The sequence below is a fragment of the Zingiber officinale genome, chromosome 7A (assembly GCF_018446385.1).
Source record: "Zingiber officinale cultivar Zhangliang chromosome 7A, Zo_v1.1, whole genome shotgun sequence".
NCBI classification, from domain to species: domain Eukaryota; kingdom Viridiplantae; phylum Streptophyta; class Magnoliopsida; order Zingiberales; family Zingiberaceae; genus Zingiber; species Zingiber officinale.
The window spans coordinates 142,444,589-142,459,234 of NC_055998.1; the positions used below are offsets into that span (position 1 = coordinate 142,444,589).

General features: G+C 49.2%; 1 protein-coding gene across 1 annotated transcript; it reads right to left on the bottom strand.

Moving 5' to 3' along the window:
- Positions 1-11,651: 11,651 nt before the first annotated feature.
- On the bottom strand, positions 11,652-13,746 carry LOC122003069 (BTB/POZ and TAZ domain-containing protein 1-like). Its single transcript, XM_042558506.1, has 5 exons — positions 13,585-13,746; positions 13,353-13,492; positions 12,629-12,956; positions 12,270-12,553; positions 11,652-12,007 (listed from the first exon to the last, which is right to left on the bottom strand). The coding sequence occupies exons 1-5, from the start codon at positions 13,690-13,692 to the stop codon at positions 11,827-11,829; spliced, it is 1,041 nt and encodes a 346-aa protein (XP_042414440.1). The 5' UTR covers positions 13,693-13,746; the 3' UTR covers positions 11,652-11,826.
- Positions 13,747-14,646: the final 900 nt, after the last annotated feature.

Consider the following 14,646-nt stretch of genomic DNA (forward strand, 5'->3'; position numbering starts at 1 on the left):
TAAATATCTAGAACTAGCATGTGAACATCTTGCTACGAGGAATAAATAAATAGTGGCATGATACACGATGCAACCTTAAAATAATTTATGATGAAAGGAGGAACCAGACAAAACTAATTAACATCCCAACATATATATATTTCTTCATACTTAAATTTTTTAATGTCTTAAAGATAATCCTAACTCTAATTCGGAGGAGGTTTAGAGTGAGAGGAGTTATTAAGTGATGCACATCAATGTAATGAAGACACGCCTTTATCTAGTATTCACATTCTTCCTCAACTATGAATACTAAAAAAGAAACTTAGTCAAGAAAAGGGTTAGGATGGGCGGCAAGAGGGTGTGCATCGACTTTCGAGATTTAAACAAGGCATGCCCCAAGGATTCCTACCCGATCAGCTGGTGGACTCTACGGCCGGCTGCGAATTAATTTGCATGCTGGACGCCTACCAAGGATATCATCAAGTGCCGCTCGCCCGGGAAGATCAAGAAAAAGTAAGCTTCGTAACGGCCGACGGCACATATTGCTACAAAGTGATGCCGTTCGGATTGAAGAATGCCGGGGCCACCTATCAACGCTTGATGAACAAGGTGTTCAAGGAACAGATCGGGCGGAACCTGGAAGTTTATGTGGACGACATTCTTATCAAATCCGTCCGAGCGGCCGATCTTTTCAAGGATATGGAAGAAACCTTCCGAACACTGCGCAAATATGGAGTCAAGCTAAATCCCCAGAAGTGCCTGTTCGGAGCTAAAGGAGGGCGTTTCTTGGGGTATATAGTGACCGAGCGGGGAATCGAAGCAAATCCCAGCAAGGTGAAAGCACTGCAAGACATGCCGCCCCCAAGAAATACAAGAGAAGTGCAAAGGTTGACCGGTCGGATAATTGCTTTATCCAGATTCATCTCCAGAACCGCCGACCGGAGCCTGCCATTCTTCAGGATCCTGCGCAAGGCCACTAAGTTCCAGTGGGATGAAGAATGTGACCGAGCATTTGAAGAGTTGAAGACATATCTTAATTCTCTGCCAGTGTTAGCCAAGCCGGTCGGGGGTGAGTCACTTTATATGTATCTGTCGTCAACTGAGCATGCTGTAGGCTCAGCACTTGTGAGGGCGAACGGCGAAGAACAGCCGGTGTATTTTCTAAGCCACATTTTAAAAGATGCTGAATCTCATTACACTGGGCTCGAGAAGTTGGCCTTTGCTTTGATTCTAGCCGCTCGGCGCCTGCGACCGTATTTCTTGGCTCACACTATTATTGTCCGGACGAACAGTCCACTTGGAAGAGTGCTGTTGAATCCAGAAGCGTCCGGACGGCTTATCAAGTGGACGACAGAATTAAGTGAATTTGACATCCAATATCAGCCCCGCTCGGCGATTAAAGCCCAATCCTTGGCTGATTTTGTGACCGAAGTGCAAAGGCCAGAGCCGGAAGTTATGTGGAGAATATATGTGGATGGATCCTCCACTCGGCACGGAAGTGGGATCGGAATATTACTACTCTCACCTCAGGAAGAAAAGATGCACCTATCCGTCCGGCTAGATTACAAAGCTACTAACAATGAAGCAGAGTATGAGGCCCTCATAGCCGGATTGCAGGCAGCACGGCATGTGGGAGCAGGTCGGGTAACACTCTATTCTGATTCACAGTTGGCCGCTCAGCAACTTTCCGGCACCTTTGAAATCAACTGTGTTCGGCTCAAACTCTACGCTGAGGCCTTTGAAAAACTCAAAGCCACTTTCCGAGAGGTGTTTATTCATAAGATCCCACGAACGGAGAACCAGGCGGCCGATGAATTAGCCAAACTCGCGAGCTCAATAACGCCGGTCGCCATTCAGCAACCAATTGAAAAAACGCTGCTGGTGGCGCATGTCGACCGGATGCAAGTTCTCGCGTTTCCAAGTGATTGGAGGACACCTCTTATAGAATTCCTCCGTTCGGGCACCACACCATCCGATGAATATGCAGCCCGACTCCTCAGAAGAAGAGCCGGTCGGTTTACACTCATCGGAGATCAGCTTTACAAGAAAGCTTTCTCGCGCCCTTTGCTGAAATGTGTAAGCTCAGAGGACTCAGCTTACATCCTCCAGGAAGTACATCAAGGATCATGCGGAGGTCATCCGGGCGGACGCTCATTGGCCAAGAAGATCCTCTTGGCCGGATACTTTTGGCCAACTTTACAAACAGATGCCGCTCGGACAGTATCTACATGCCTTTCATGCCAGAAGTATCACAACTTCTCCCACCGACCGGCAGAGGAGATGAAGGCATCAACCATCTCATGTCCGTTCGATCAATGGGGAATGGATATTGTGGGTCCATTTCCGATGGCGACCGGGCAGAGGAAATTTTTACTAGTGGCGGTAGACTATTTCTCCAAGTGGGTGGAGGCCGAGCCGCTGGCAAAGATCACTGAACAAATGGTTAAAAAATTCATCTGGCAACACATCATTTGTCGGTTCGGCATCCCTCGCCGACTAGTGTCCGACAACGGGCGGCAGTTCACAGGGAAGATGTTAGAGGATTGGTGCAAAAGCTACGGCATTGAGCAACATTTCACGTCCGTGGCCTATCCTCAGAGCAACGGTCAAGCTGAAGTCGCCAACCGGGAAATTCTTCGTATTCTGCGCGCTCGGCTCGACCATTTGGGAGGGAGTTGGCCGGATGAAGTGTCGAGCGTCTTGTGGGCCATCCGAACGACGCCAAGGGACGGAGTCACCCCGTTCCATTTGGTATATGGCGGTGAGGTTGTTCCGGTCGAAGTCGGCGTTGAGTCAGCCGGATCGAGCTATGATGATGACAACGCCGAACGACGAAACATGGAGCTGGACTTGGTAGAAGAGGAGAGGGCAAAGGCGTCCGTTCGGCTGATGGCATATCGTCAGCGGATGAAGCAAAACTACAACCGGCGCGTAATTCCCAGATCGTTCCAAGTCGGCGATCTTGTCTGGAAGAAAGTCAAGCCGGTCGGCGACGTCGGCAAGCTTGAAGCTCCATGGGCAGGCCCTTTCAAAATCATCGAAAAGCTCCGCTCGGGCGCGTATTATCTGGAGGACGAGGACGGACGGCAGCTAGATAGGCCGTGGAGCGCGAACCACCTCCAGCCTTACCGGGCAGGGTGAAAGGTGTATCACTGTAAATCACCCTGTGTATTTCATTTTTCGACTAAATACTTGAAATGCAGAAATGAAAAGTCAAAAGAGCGAATATAAAGCATTATCATCATAAACCGAAGGCCCCCGAGCCGATCGGCCGGGAGGTTTATATCCGAGCCAGACTCGAAAGCGAAGGCCTGAGCCGCTCGGCCAGGTACATTTTAGCCGAGACTACCTCGGGGAGGATTATATACGAGCCAAGCGCTCGATGTGAAGGCCCGAACCGGTCGGCCGGGTATATGGTTTTCTGAGCCAAGCGCTCGACGACGAAGGCCGTGTGTGTAGTCTCACTTGGAAAACCGACGAACACCATCGTTAAAAATCGAGAGCCGCGCCGATCGGCTATAAAAACCGAGCGGAAAACCGACGAGCACCGTCGTTAAAAAACGAGAGCCGCGCCGATCGGCTATAAATATCCGCGCCGTCTAGCCCAGACGTTAAACCGTAGAGCCGCGCCGACCGGCTATAAAAACCGAGCGGAAAACCGACGAGCCCCGTCGTTAAAAATCGAGAGCCGCGCCGATCGGCTATAAATATCCGCGCCGTCTAGCCCAGACGTTAAATCGTAGAGCCGCGCCGACCGGCTATAAAAACCGAGCGGAAAACCGACGAGCCCCGTCGTTAAAAATCGAGAGCCGCGCCGATCGGCTATAAATATCCGCGTCGTTTAGCCCAGACGTTAAACCGTAGAGCGGCGCCGATAAAAACCGGGCGGAAAACCGACGAGCACCGTCGTTAAAATCGAGAGCCGCGCCGATTGAAATATCCGTCTAGCCAGACGTTAAACCGTAGAGCCGCCGATCGGCTATAAAACCGAAGGAAAACCGACGAGCACCGTCGTTAAAAATCGAGAGCCGCCGATCGGCTATAAATATCCGCGTCGAGCCGGATGTTAAACCATAGAGCCACGCCGACCGGCTATAAAAACCGAGCGGAAAACCGACGAGCACCGTCGTTAAAAATCGAGAGCCGCGCCGACCGGCTATAAATATCCGCGCCGTCGAGCTCCGACGATAAATATCGAGGCTATAAATAATCCGAGCGGACGAACCGACGAGCCCGTCGTTAAAAATCGAGAGCGCCGACCGGCTATAAATATCCGCGTCGAAGTCCGACGATAAATATCGAGAGACACTTAAAGTTGGGACGAGGAAAAATTTCTTGCTAAAATAGAAAGGGCGAAGATTATCTAATATGCAAGCCAAAAAAGTCATTACATAGATAAGCAGGGCCGAACGGCGGGAATTCAAAAAAGTTTACAGAAACGCTCCTCACACATCGAAATCAAAAAGAGCGTCGGGGATGGCGTCCATCACGCTCGCCAGATCCTCGGGAGGGATAGTCAGCTCGGCAGACAGGTGACCTTTGGTCTTCAGATAGCCCACCGCCGCCTTGATGGCCTCCTCGAACGTGAGGGATATCTTGTCGGTAAACTTCTCTCCGAAGCCTTCCGAGCGGAGGAACGCCTTCCTCACTTCGTCCGAGCGGGCCGACTCCCCCTCTTGATACTCCTTGAGCGCGGCATGGGCAGCGTCGCTAGCAGCTTGGAGATCCTTCAAGTCTCCATCGAATCTTTGGAGATCAGCCGAGCGGCTCTCTTTTTCGGTGGCCAGCAGAGCATCCAGGTCCTTGATGCGTTGCTCCAGCCCCCGGATCTCCACCTTCATGTGGTCCATATCGTTGATGGCCTGTTGCTTCCGAGTGATCGCCGTCTGGATCTCCTTGTCTCGCTGCTTAATCATTGTTTCAAGCCGAACGACCTTGCTCGCTAGATCAGAGGCTCGTTTCCGTTCGGTTTCTAGCGATTTCTTGGCCTTCTCCAGAGCGGCCGTCGACTACCTGGCGTCCCCCGCTGTTTTTTGTTTCTTCAGTTCCTCCTCCAGCTCGGCCAACCGATCGCTAATGGCGATCTGCTCCACCCAGTTTTGCTAGCAAACACGAGCAGGTTAAAAACTTCAAATATGAGAGAAAGGAAGGGGAGGGGCTATACCCCGGTAGCCGATTGAAGGTTGCTGTCGCCGAGCTGCCCGGGAGTCAACTTGGCTATACGACTCCGAGCATCTATCCAAGCTTGCGCGAGAGGACCCGTCAGGGTGATCATCTGCTCAGGAAACACCGGCCGATCGGCGGCAGCCATGTACGCCTCTGAAGGGAGGCGCAGAACGGTTTTAAGTAGATTCTGGCCGCTCGGCCCGCTCTGAGATGGCCCGCCAACAGAAGAGGTGGGTAGCTCGCCTAAACGCCTGAGACGTCGTCGAGTCCTCGAAGGGCCGGACGGCGGCACTTCCAAGCTGGCCCTCGGAGAATCCTGAGGGGTAGGGGTACTCTCGACGGAAACTGTCCCGGACAGCACCGGCGCCTCTGCACCCCGCTCAGGTTGTGGCTCATCAAGTGTAGAGGCAGGTGCGGATTCCGGTCGCCGGCGTTTCCGAGTGCGCAGCGGCACATCATCGGCCGAACGGCCCTCCACTTCAGCTTCACTCGCAGGTTCTATATTGCTCGTGGCCTCATCGGGAGGGGCGGGCGTCCGGGGCTTCTGGGACCGTTGGCGTCCCTCACCTTCTTCGCCGGCCGGATCAGCCGGAGCAATGCCCCGTTCGGCGGCCTCCTGGCTCGTCACCGCCTCAATCTGGGCGGCCTTCAGTTTGAGCTTCTCGGTGGCTCGCCCGCCACATGACTTCAGCTGCAGGAGAATAAATCAGTTAGAACAAAATAAAGAGGAAGATAGGAAGCTTACTCATGCTACAAGGCGGATGGGTGGTGTAGAAGACAAGTCGAATATATGCATTACTCTGGGAGAAGCATCTTGTCAATGTGGTAGCGCTGACCGACTAGCTGTTCGGTTGCATGGAGATAGTCTGCGTCACCTCTAAACTTGCAGAGCTCCGGTTGCGCAGGCATAGCCGTCTGCCACTTGAGTACGGAAAGTGGGCCGCTCGGGAAGCGTATATAGAAAAATGCTCCTTCCAGTGTTTGTTGGAGCTCGGCATATTATCGAAAAGGACGAAGCCTATCCTAGATTGGAAAACAAAGGTGCCCCACTCGGCTTGCTTGGGATAGTAGAAGTAGTGGAAGATTTTTGGGGTTAAGGGAATGTCGTTCAGTTTGAACAAAACTACCACTCCGCTCAGCAACCTAATAGAATTAGGAACTACTTGGCCGAGCGGAATGCGGAAATAGTTGCAAACTTCTAAGAAAAACTTGTGAGGAGGAAAACGTAGTCCGGCCAGGAATTGATCCCGGAAGAAGACAACAGTGCCGGGCGGAGGATCGTTAGGCCGATCGGAAGGCGTGGCTAACACTATTTCGTGGTCGGTCGGTAGGTCATATACTCGAGTGAGGCGCATGGCGTCTTCCTCGTCGAACCGACTTTCCATGTTCGAGTACCAAAGACCCGGAGCACCGCCGGTTGACTGCGAGGTACTGGTCATGATCGAAAGGCCAAAATGCGGGATAGAAGAGGATGGTTCAAGCAAAGGAAGAAAACCGGCTGAAAAGGATGATTAACAGAAAGAAGAATGCGTCTGAAGCGAGAAAAAGGCTCTTACAGGCGAGGAAGATGGCCGGAAGAAGCCGTGTGATCGTCAAAAAGTCTGAGAACAAAGTCGCCGGCGAGAGGGGGAATGACAGGAGTTTGGAAACGAAGAAGACGAAATGCGGCGGAAACGAAGTCAAGGGTCTTATATCGCCGCCCGGAAACGATCTCCATCGTCCGATCCAGGTCGTCGATATCGAGGTTGTCATCGGATCGTCCGTTTCAAACGGCGGCTGTCCCATCGGAAGTGACGCAACCGCCATACTCTGACAAATGCACGGTCGCCACGTGTCAGCCGGTTACTAGCCGCATTTAATGAGCTCCCCTTACCGTGCGAAGAGCACGTGATGGGTAGTGTGGGGGAACAACGGACATCGATTCCCAGAAAATACAAGGCATGGACAAAGTATCGCCGGACGGACGGATATCATTGCGGATGAGCATCTTTATGCTGGCCGAGCGGCCTAAGGCAATGATCATTGTTTGTGATCGGCGATCCGGTCGGTCGGACTTTGCCTCCTTCGACTAGACTCGAGAGGAAGGCAAGTGATTCGGCGAAAATCGGAACCCCATAAGGAGTCAGCCGAGGAGGTCAAGGATCCGGTGGCTCGCGGAAAAGGCGGCCGACCGGACTTCGAGAAGAAATCGATAGTAAAGGCACCTGGTAGGGACCGGTCGACGCTCAAATAAAGCGATGCGTAATGACCGGCGGAAGGAGGTGCCGCCGGGGCGCAAAGAATCAAGGCCGTCCGGACGACGTTCATCGCCCGCCCGGCGGGCCGGGCACCCCAGTCAGACGGTGGCGTCAAGTCGTATGGCTGTGCCATACTTCTAGTCTGACAACGGGTGGTCCTGCCGTCCCATCAAAGAACATGCTCGGACTATGGCAGCATGGTGTCAGGTAAGCTCTCTGACAAGTGCATACCGTGGTATGGGTTGCTGACACGTACGCACCTCGGTGGGCGTGCATCAGTTCCTTCTCCGTCCTATATAAAGAGGCTATTACTTCGCCAAAGGTACGCATAATACAAATTTGGTAGCCACTTTCTCCACCACTTACCTGACTTGAGCGTCGGAGGACCGTCGCCGGGGCACCCCTCCCGGCTCGGTTTTGTTGCAGGTTCGCCGGGGCACTCGAGGATCCAGTAGAGAGCGCCACGTGCCCAGCGTCCGCTGACTCTTGGTTCGGACAGGATCACCCTTCTTGTTTGGAATGCCTCTTGACCTTGGAAATGTAAGAACACCTTGCTCCAAGAAGCTTCAAGAACTGACGGTGAGCTCTGTGGAGAAATTGCTATGTGTCGGAGAAGAATCGGGTGAAGATCAGTAAGCCTTTAGGAAGAAGAACGCTCGCCAACGGATATAATCTGCGTCAACGGTCGGATCTCAATCGATTGGATTGCTCCCAATCGATTGGGGAGGTTTTGGATCGATCGGTCGATCGATCCAGAGCGCCTCTGTGCTCTCTAGAAATCGCCTGAATTGATCAATCGGTCGATTCAAGGCTATTGCGCGATTTCCAGCGCTCCGATTGATCACCCGATCGATTGGGAGCCTCCAATTGATCGGGCGATCGATTGGGAGCCTCCAATTGATCGGGCGATCGATTGGGAGGGCTTATGTGCGACAAACCCAGCTTCCCAATCGATCCACTGATCGATTGGGAGGAGAGTTTGTCGCGGGACACACCCAATCGATCAACCGATCGATTGGGCATGAGCCAATCGATCGGTTGATCGATTGACTCAGCTTGATTTGCCCTAATCAAGTCTCAAGCCCCTAAAACCCAACATCTGGTCAACCATGACTTGTTGGGACATCATGCCTAGCATCCGGTCACCCTCGACCTGGTAGGACTTCCTCACCAAGTGTCCGGTCAATCCCTTTAACTCACTTAGACTTTTTTCCTCGTGTCATGTATCCGGTCAACCCTTTGACCTACTTGGACTTCTCAATACCAGGTGTCCGGTCAACCTTGACCCACCTGGATTTTCACATGCCTGGCTTCACTCACTAGGACTTCCCTTCTGCCTAGTTTCACTCACTAGGACTTCCCATTTGCCCGGCTTCACTCACCAGGACTTTCACCTAGCTTCACTTACTAGGGCTTTCCATCTGCCTGGCTTCACTCACCAGGACTTTCTATCCACCTGACTTCACTCACCAGGACTTTCATCTAGCTTTACTCACTAGGATTTCATACTGCTTAGCTTCACTCACTAGGTCTTTTCACCTGACTTCACTCACTAGGATTTTCCAACTGTCTGGATTAACTCACCAGGACTTTTCCTCTGCCTAGCTTCACTCACCAGGACTTTTCCTCTGCCTAGCTTCACTCACTAGATCTTTCACCTGGCTTTACCCACCAGGATTTTCCAACTGTATGGCTTCATTCACCAGGACTTTCCATCTGTCTGCCTTCACTCGCCAGGACTTTTCACTCAAATATCCAGTTAGTTTTGACCTACTTGACTCTTCTTCACATCTAACTGGCCAACCTTGACCAACGGAGAATTGTTCTAACAATCTCCCTAAATGAACGATTGCACCTGTAATCTTCATATATTATCAGTATCCATGTATTGTCAAACATCGAAACCCAAACATCAAGACTCAAGCTTGAGTCATCTCAAGCTTAGTCAACCAGGTCAATCTTGATCTAGGGAATATTGCACCGACAATCATCTGGGGTGGTCATCCCATTGTATGTCCCAATTGACAATAAGGTGTAGTGTCGAGGCAGAGGGTCTTGTAAGATCTCCTCCGAGAACTGCCTGTTAATCCGTTCAAGGGAGGCGACGCTTCAGGGCGCTTTTCCTTTCCTCGCATCCCGAACGGGCGCCTTGTCAAAAGTTGATCCCCGCTCTTGATGGGCTTGGGCTATCTCCGAGGGGGTTTGGAATAGAGCCCGATGGAAGGGGATTAGCATGGGCGGCGCTTCCCCTTGGGTGTCGATTGGCCTTCGGTTCTGTCCCCATACAGAGAGTTGCTCCGCTCGGTCTTCTTGCCCTGCTCGCTTATCGACCGCCGAGGTCGCAGGTTGCGGTGCAAGCCGATCGGCTATCGCCTGTTGTTGTTGCTGCTCCATCATTTTTGCTGCTGGTGCTTGCACGAGCATCTCTAACTCCTCTTGCGTGAGTGTCACGGTGGTTAGCCATCCAGTGTCTTCCATTTCCTAAGCTCCGATTCAGGTGACGTTCTCACAGACGGCGCCAAATATGATTTTGTCTGAAAGTCGAGGAGGTGAATGCTGGGGGCATGGCGCTCCTGTTGAACTCCGAGGGATTTCGTGCTTGCCTGCAACACAAGCAACGTCAATGCCGAGCCAGGGAAGGGGTCCCGACAATGGCCCTTCGACACTCAAGTCAGTCTCCGGCGAGGCAAGAAGCAAAGGGAACTGTAGCGTAATTGTAGAGATCGCGAGAAAAGCATACCTCCGCCGATGCCTGGACTCCCCTTTATATAGGGCTCCTGTAGCGTGTGTGCATGCTTCTTAAAGCGGACACACAATCCCAAGCTTCCCCTAAAGAGACATGTCAGTAAAATGTCCCTGACACAGTACCTTAATGGGCCGAGCATATCTCTGAAGTGATAGTGAAAGCTTCCGTCGTACGATCTTCTATCTGACCATACCGCCCGTCGGCGACATTAACTCCCAAAAGGATGTCGAAGGATATCCTCTTGTGTCTGTTGCTCAGCTAAACGAAATGGCCGCTCGGCTGAAAGTCCCCTGTCTCAGTGTCGTCCGTTGCTGGGCCGAGCGAGGTGGTCGCTCGCTTGGAGTCTCCGTTGTCTGGTTGATGAATCTACAACTTGGCCGAGCAGGGTAGCCGCTCGGTCGATACTTCCACTGTCCGGTTGTTGCACGTGTACCTAGACCGAATGGGATAGCCGCTCGGCGGTACTAGCATTGTCCGCGTGTGGTTCACTCAGCCATGAATCTACTCCGATGATCCAGGCATTGATGTAAGGCCAAGCGGGATAGCCGCTCGGCCGATACTTCCATTGTCTGGTTGTTGTACGTGCACCTAGACCGAACGGGATAGCCGCTCGGCGGTAGTAGCGTTGTCCGCGTGTGGTTCACTCAGCCATGAATCTACTCCGCTGATCCAGGCACTGATGTAAGGCCGAGCGGGGTAGCTCTCGGCCTGCTTCTACATACACTTGACATTCATTCCTGTCTTGAGTGTCTTAGCTCAGCTGGTATATGAGCTAGTAGTGATGTCGGATCATGCCTTTCATGTCTTGGTCGAGCGAACCATTCGCCCGCTCGGCCAATGATAGTGGGGCGTTGACTGTCTTGATTTTGACCTCTATTGTGGTGAAGACCTTTCCCAAGATGGGTCCCTTCTTATCACCACGTCACATGACCCTTCTTATCACCGCATCAACATCTAAATAAACCAAGCTCAAGCCAAGCTTCAAACAAGCTCAAACTCATAAAATTAAACCAAGCTAAGTTTGAAGACTCATTTCAAAAGCTTAGTTCATTTTAAGCTCGACTCAGCTCGGTTGCCTTATCACATAAGATTGAGCACCCTAAAGCTCGACTTGACTTGACTTGACTTGTTACCCTCTTAATTTTAATTAGGTTAAATAATTTTAGCAATTGTAAATTAAGGTATAATAAAGTTGAAATAAAAAATAAGGTGGCACACCTTTTGATGATTTTTAAAAATGGAACGCTAATTTACTTATTTTCCAAATTACACCCACACAACATCTAGTTTATTACATGTAAAAAAAAACAGACAATGTAATCCTATTTTATTTTTTCTAAAATGCCATCCATATACTAAATATATAACAAATCAACCTTATTAAATTTAGAGACACTTTATATGATGTGTAAAACATAAGAAGAATTTTGTTTTCACATTCTAATTACTATCTATTATTAGATTATTAGATTATTAATTAAGCTAATAGTCACTAATGAAAATGTGGCAAGAGCTCAAAATTGTCAAGAGAACATTAATAATTTTTATTTTTTTAAAAAAAACAAGCATTTTAAATAAGACATAAATAAACACTCTTTATATATAGAGTTCACACAGTATTATTTCCACAAAATTCGTCTCTTTTTATTAGAGTAAACAAGAAGAAAAAGGAGGAGGAGGAGGCTGTGTAGCAAGTCATTCAAGTGCCTTGTGCTTCAGCCATGGCTCCTCCTGCTCTTGGAACCCTTCTTGTCTCTTCCTCTTGACCAGGCAGGAGATCACCCTCGCAGATGCCACCTTCTTCGCCAACAGCCTCCACTTTTCATCCTCTTCTTCTGTTCCTTTCCTCTGCTGCTCCATATTCTGCTTGAATTGTCTGCAAATTAAGAAACAAATGAAATTGGATCTTTTCATGCACAAAGAAGTTAAAAAAAAAAATTGAGAGTTTCTGAGCAGAAACAGAACAAAAGTTCAATCTTTGAAGGCACAGAGATGTAAAGATTTGAGCTTGAGTAAAAACTTGAAGGATAGGGAATCAAAGAAGTTTGTTTTCTATCATTGAAGGAGAAGAGAAGCGAAGATTTGAGTGTTTGTTGATCGTGAAAAGAGGGGAAAATCGAGTTTTTTTGTGTGCTTACGAGCAGAGGGGGACGTGGCAGGGTTCGGGCTGGAGGCAGATGGATGCGTGGAGGCGGAGGAGCTGCCAGAGGCGCTTGCATCGCCGGCAGAAGTGCGGTTTCTTCTTCCGATCGCATAGGGCGAGGTGGTGGAGGAGCTGCTGGAGGCCGCGGCAGGTGGCGGAGTTGGGGCACTTGCCGGCGGCGCAGCCCTCCGAGAAGATGTGCTGTAGGCACTCCATCGCCTCGCTCAGTTCCGTGTACACGCGCTGCTCCTCCCTCTTCCGCCGCCGCCGCTTCTGCCTCTGCAAGAATCAGGCAACGCTAGTCAGCCGTTGGATCAAATGCCGAAACGAAGGGAGAGATGCGCGGAGACGAACCAAGTGCGCGTCTTGGAGGGATTGAAGGATGTCGAGCTCGAGGCAGGGATCGTGCTCCTGAAGGAAGCGCCAGGCCTCGGTGCGCTCGACGGCGGCGAAGTCGTCGGCGATCAACTTCATGCAGCGGAGGTGGAGCCAGGCGGCGTCGCACCGCCGCGCGAGCACCAGCACGTCCACCACTCCCTCCGCCGCCAGGTGCGACGCCAGCGCCCGCTCACAAGCGCGCTTCAGCCACCCCACCTGGTACACGTGCGACAGCACAAGCAAGTGCACCGCGTTCTCCGCCATCGCCGCCGCCGCCTCCCCCTCCGCCTCCATCATACCAAACCTTCACAATTTTTAACTCAAATTTAGCGATCAGACATGAGGATTCCTTCTCGATTTGATGATCTGAATCATGTATTCATCGACAAACAAATTAATTGAGAACAGGACAATTTGATTTAAAAAAAAACTGGAAGTTTACATCACGTTTTTGGTATGATCTTTAAAAAAATCAAGTAGGTGACCAAAAAGCTGGAAGTCGAAAATCATTGTCAAAATTAAATTAATGTAAAGCGAATTTCAACAGCCGCGTGGAATGAAAAATCGTGATCACATTTTTTTTTTCCTTTCAATTTTCTTCCTTTTTTCCACGGAAATGGCGGTGAGAGAAAAAACAATCGCACATGTTTCAATAAAAAATTCAAAGAAAAAAAAAACAAAGGTGGGGAAAAAGAATAACCTAGTCGGAGAGGAGAGGAAGCGGAGGAAGGCATCGACCGCTTCGTGGGGGACGCCAAGAATGGAGATAGTAATCACTCCGCCGTCGCTGCGCGTCTCCGCCTTCTCCAGAAAGCTCTTCAGCACCGGCGACGCCGCCGCCTTCGCAAATCAGCCGCATCCGTCAAAAACCCCTAAATGAGTCTCTAACAAACTAGATCCGCGCACAAGGATGACAGATCTAGAAATCTTACCAGGACGCGGGAATAAGCCGGGATTCTGCGCTTGCCGGAGGTGAGAATCCTGACATCCGCCGATGAACCGATGTTGTCGCCGCCGCCGCCGCTTGTCGGAGAGCTCATCGACAAGTCACGTGCAAGGAGCGTGCGATTCGGTGCAGAGAAAGCGTTGATTCAAAGATCATTATGGCGCATATATATAGACAGAGAGAGAACATTTCATTTTGCCCCTCAGGCTTTTCCAAAATTAACTTCTCCTCACAATTTACAAAAGATCTTTTCGTGTGTGAGAGATAGAGGGAGTGGTACGGAAAAGATAGCGTATAAATGTAATATTTATTAATAAATAATTAATTTTTTATGGCCAATAATCAACCAAATATAAGTATCATTAATTTATCATGCTCATACAATTAATTAATGGGATCGAATAATAAAGTTAAACAAATTTATCATGTTCATACAATTAATTAATGGGATCGGATAATAAAGTTAAACACTAAATTGGTGGAGTGGAACGTCTGTTTTTCATAATAAAAAACCAGGAATTAAATTTTAGTTTTTTATAGCTAAATAAAATATATGAATTATGTAATAAGAAAATTACACGAGTTAAAAAGGACTAAACAAGTATATAAAACTCATAAAACATATCAAAATAAATAAATACAAAACCTTGATTAAATGAGTTAAACGAGTTGAATTATTGTCTATGTTACAAAACAAAGTATGACATCGGGGACTACAGTGCATGAAAGGGTATTAAATTATTATCTATATATTCATGATCTATAATTATAATATATTTATATAAATTTTTTATCTAAATGGGATGTATAATCATAAAATATTAGACTTAATTTTCTTAACCGTTGTGAAAATTTTTCACAATTTTCGTGAGGTCTAATTGATTATCTAAGTTCAATGTTACCTGATTTATTAAATTTTTATTATTATTATTTTTACAAAACAAAACTAAGACAACTCAAATAAATGAATTTGTGTAAATCTTGATCGAGACGGATCAAATCATCATCTTTAATGGATCCAACAAATGGATGGTTCTAGAATAATTTT

What these genes read in the sequence shown, in the direction of transcription:
- LOC122003069 (XM_042558506.1), bottom strand. Translation starts at nt 13,692, where the DNA reads ATGAGCTCTCCGACAAGCGGCGGCGGCGGCGACAACATCGGTTCATCG. An exon ending in CGGCTTATTCCCGCGTCCTG is followed by an intron (nt 13,493 to 13,584) that starts GTAAGATTTCTA and finishes TGATTTGCGAAG; the next exon opens with GCGGCGGCGTCGCCGGTGCT. An exon ending in TTCCTCTCCTCTCCGACTAG is followed by an intron (nt 12,957 to 13,352) that starts GTTATTCTTTTT and finishes AAAATTGTGAAG; the next exon opens with GTTTGGTATGATGGAGGCGG.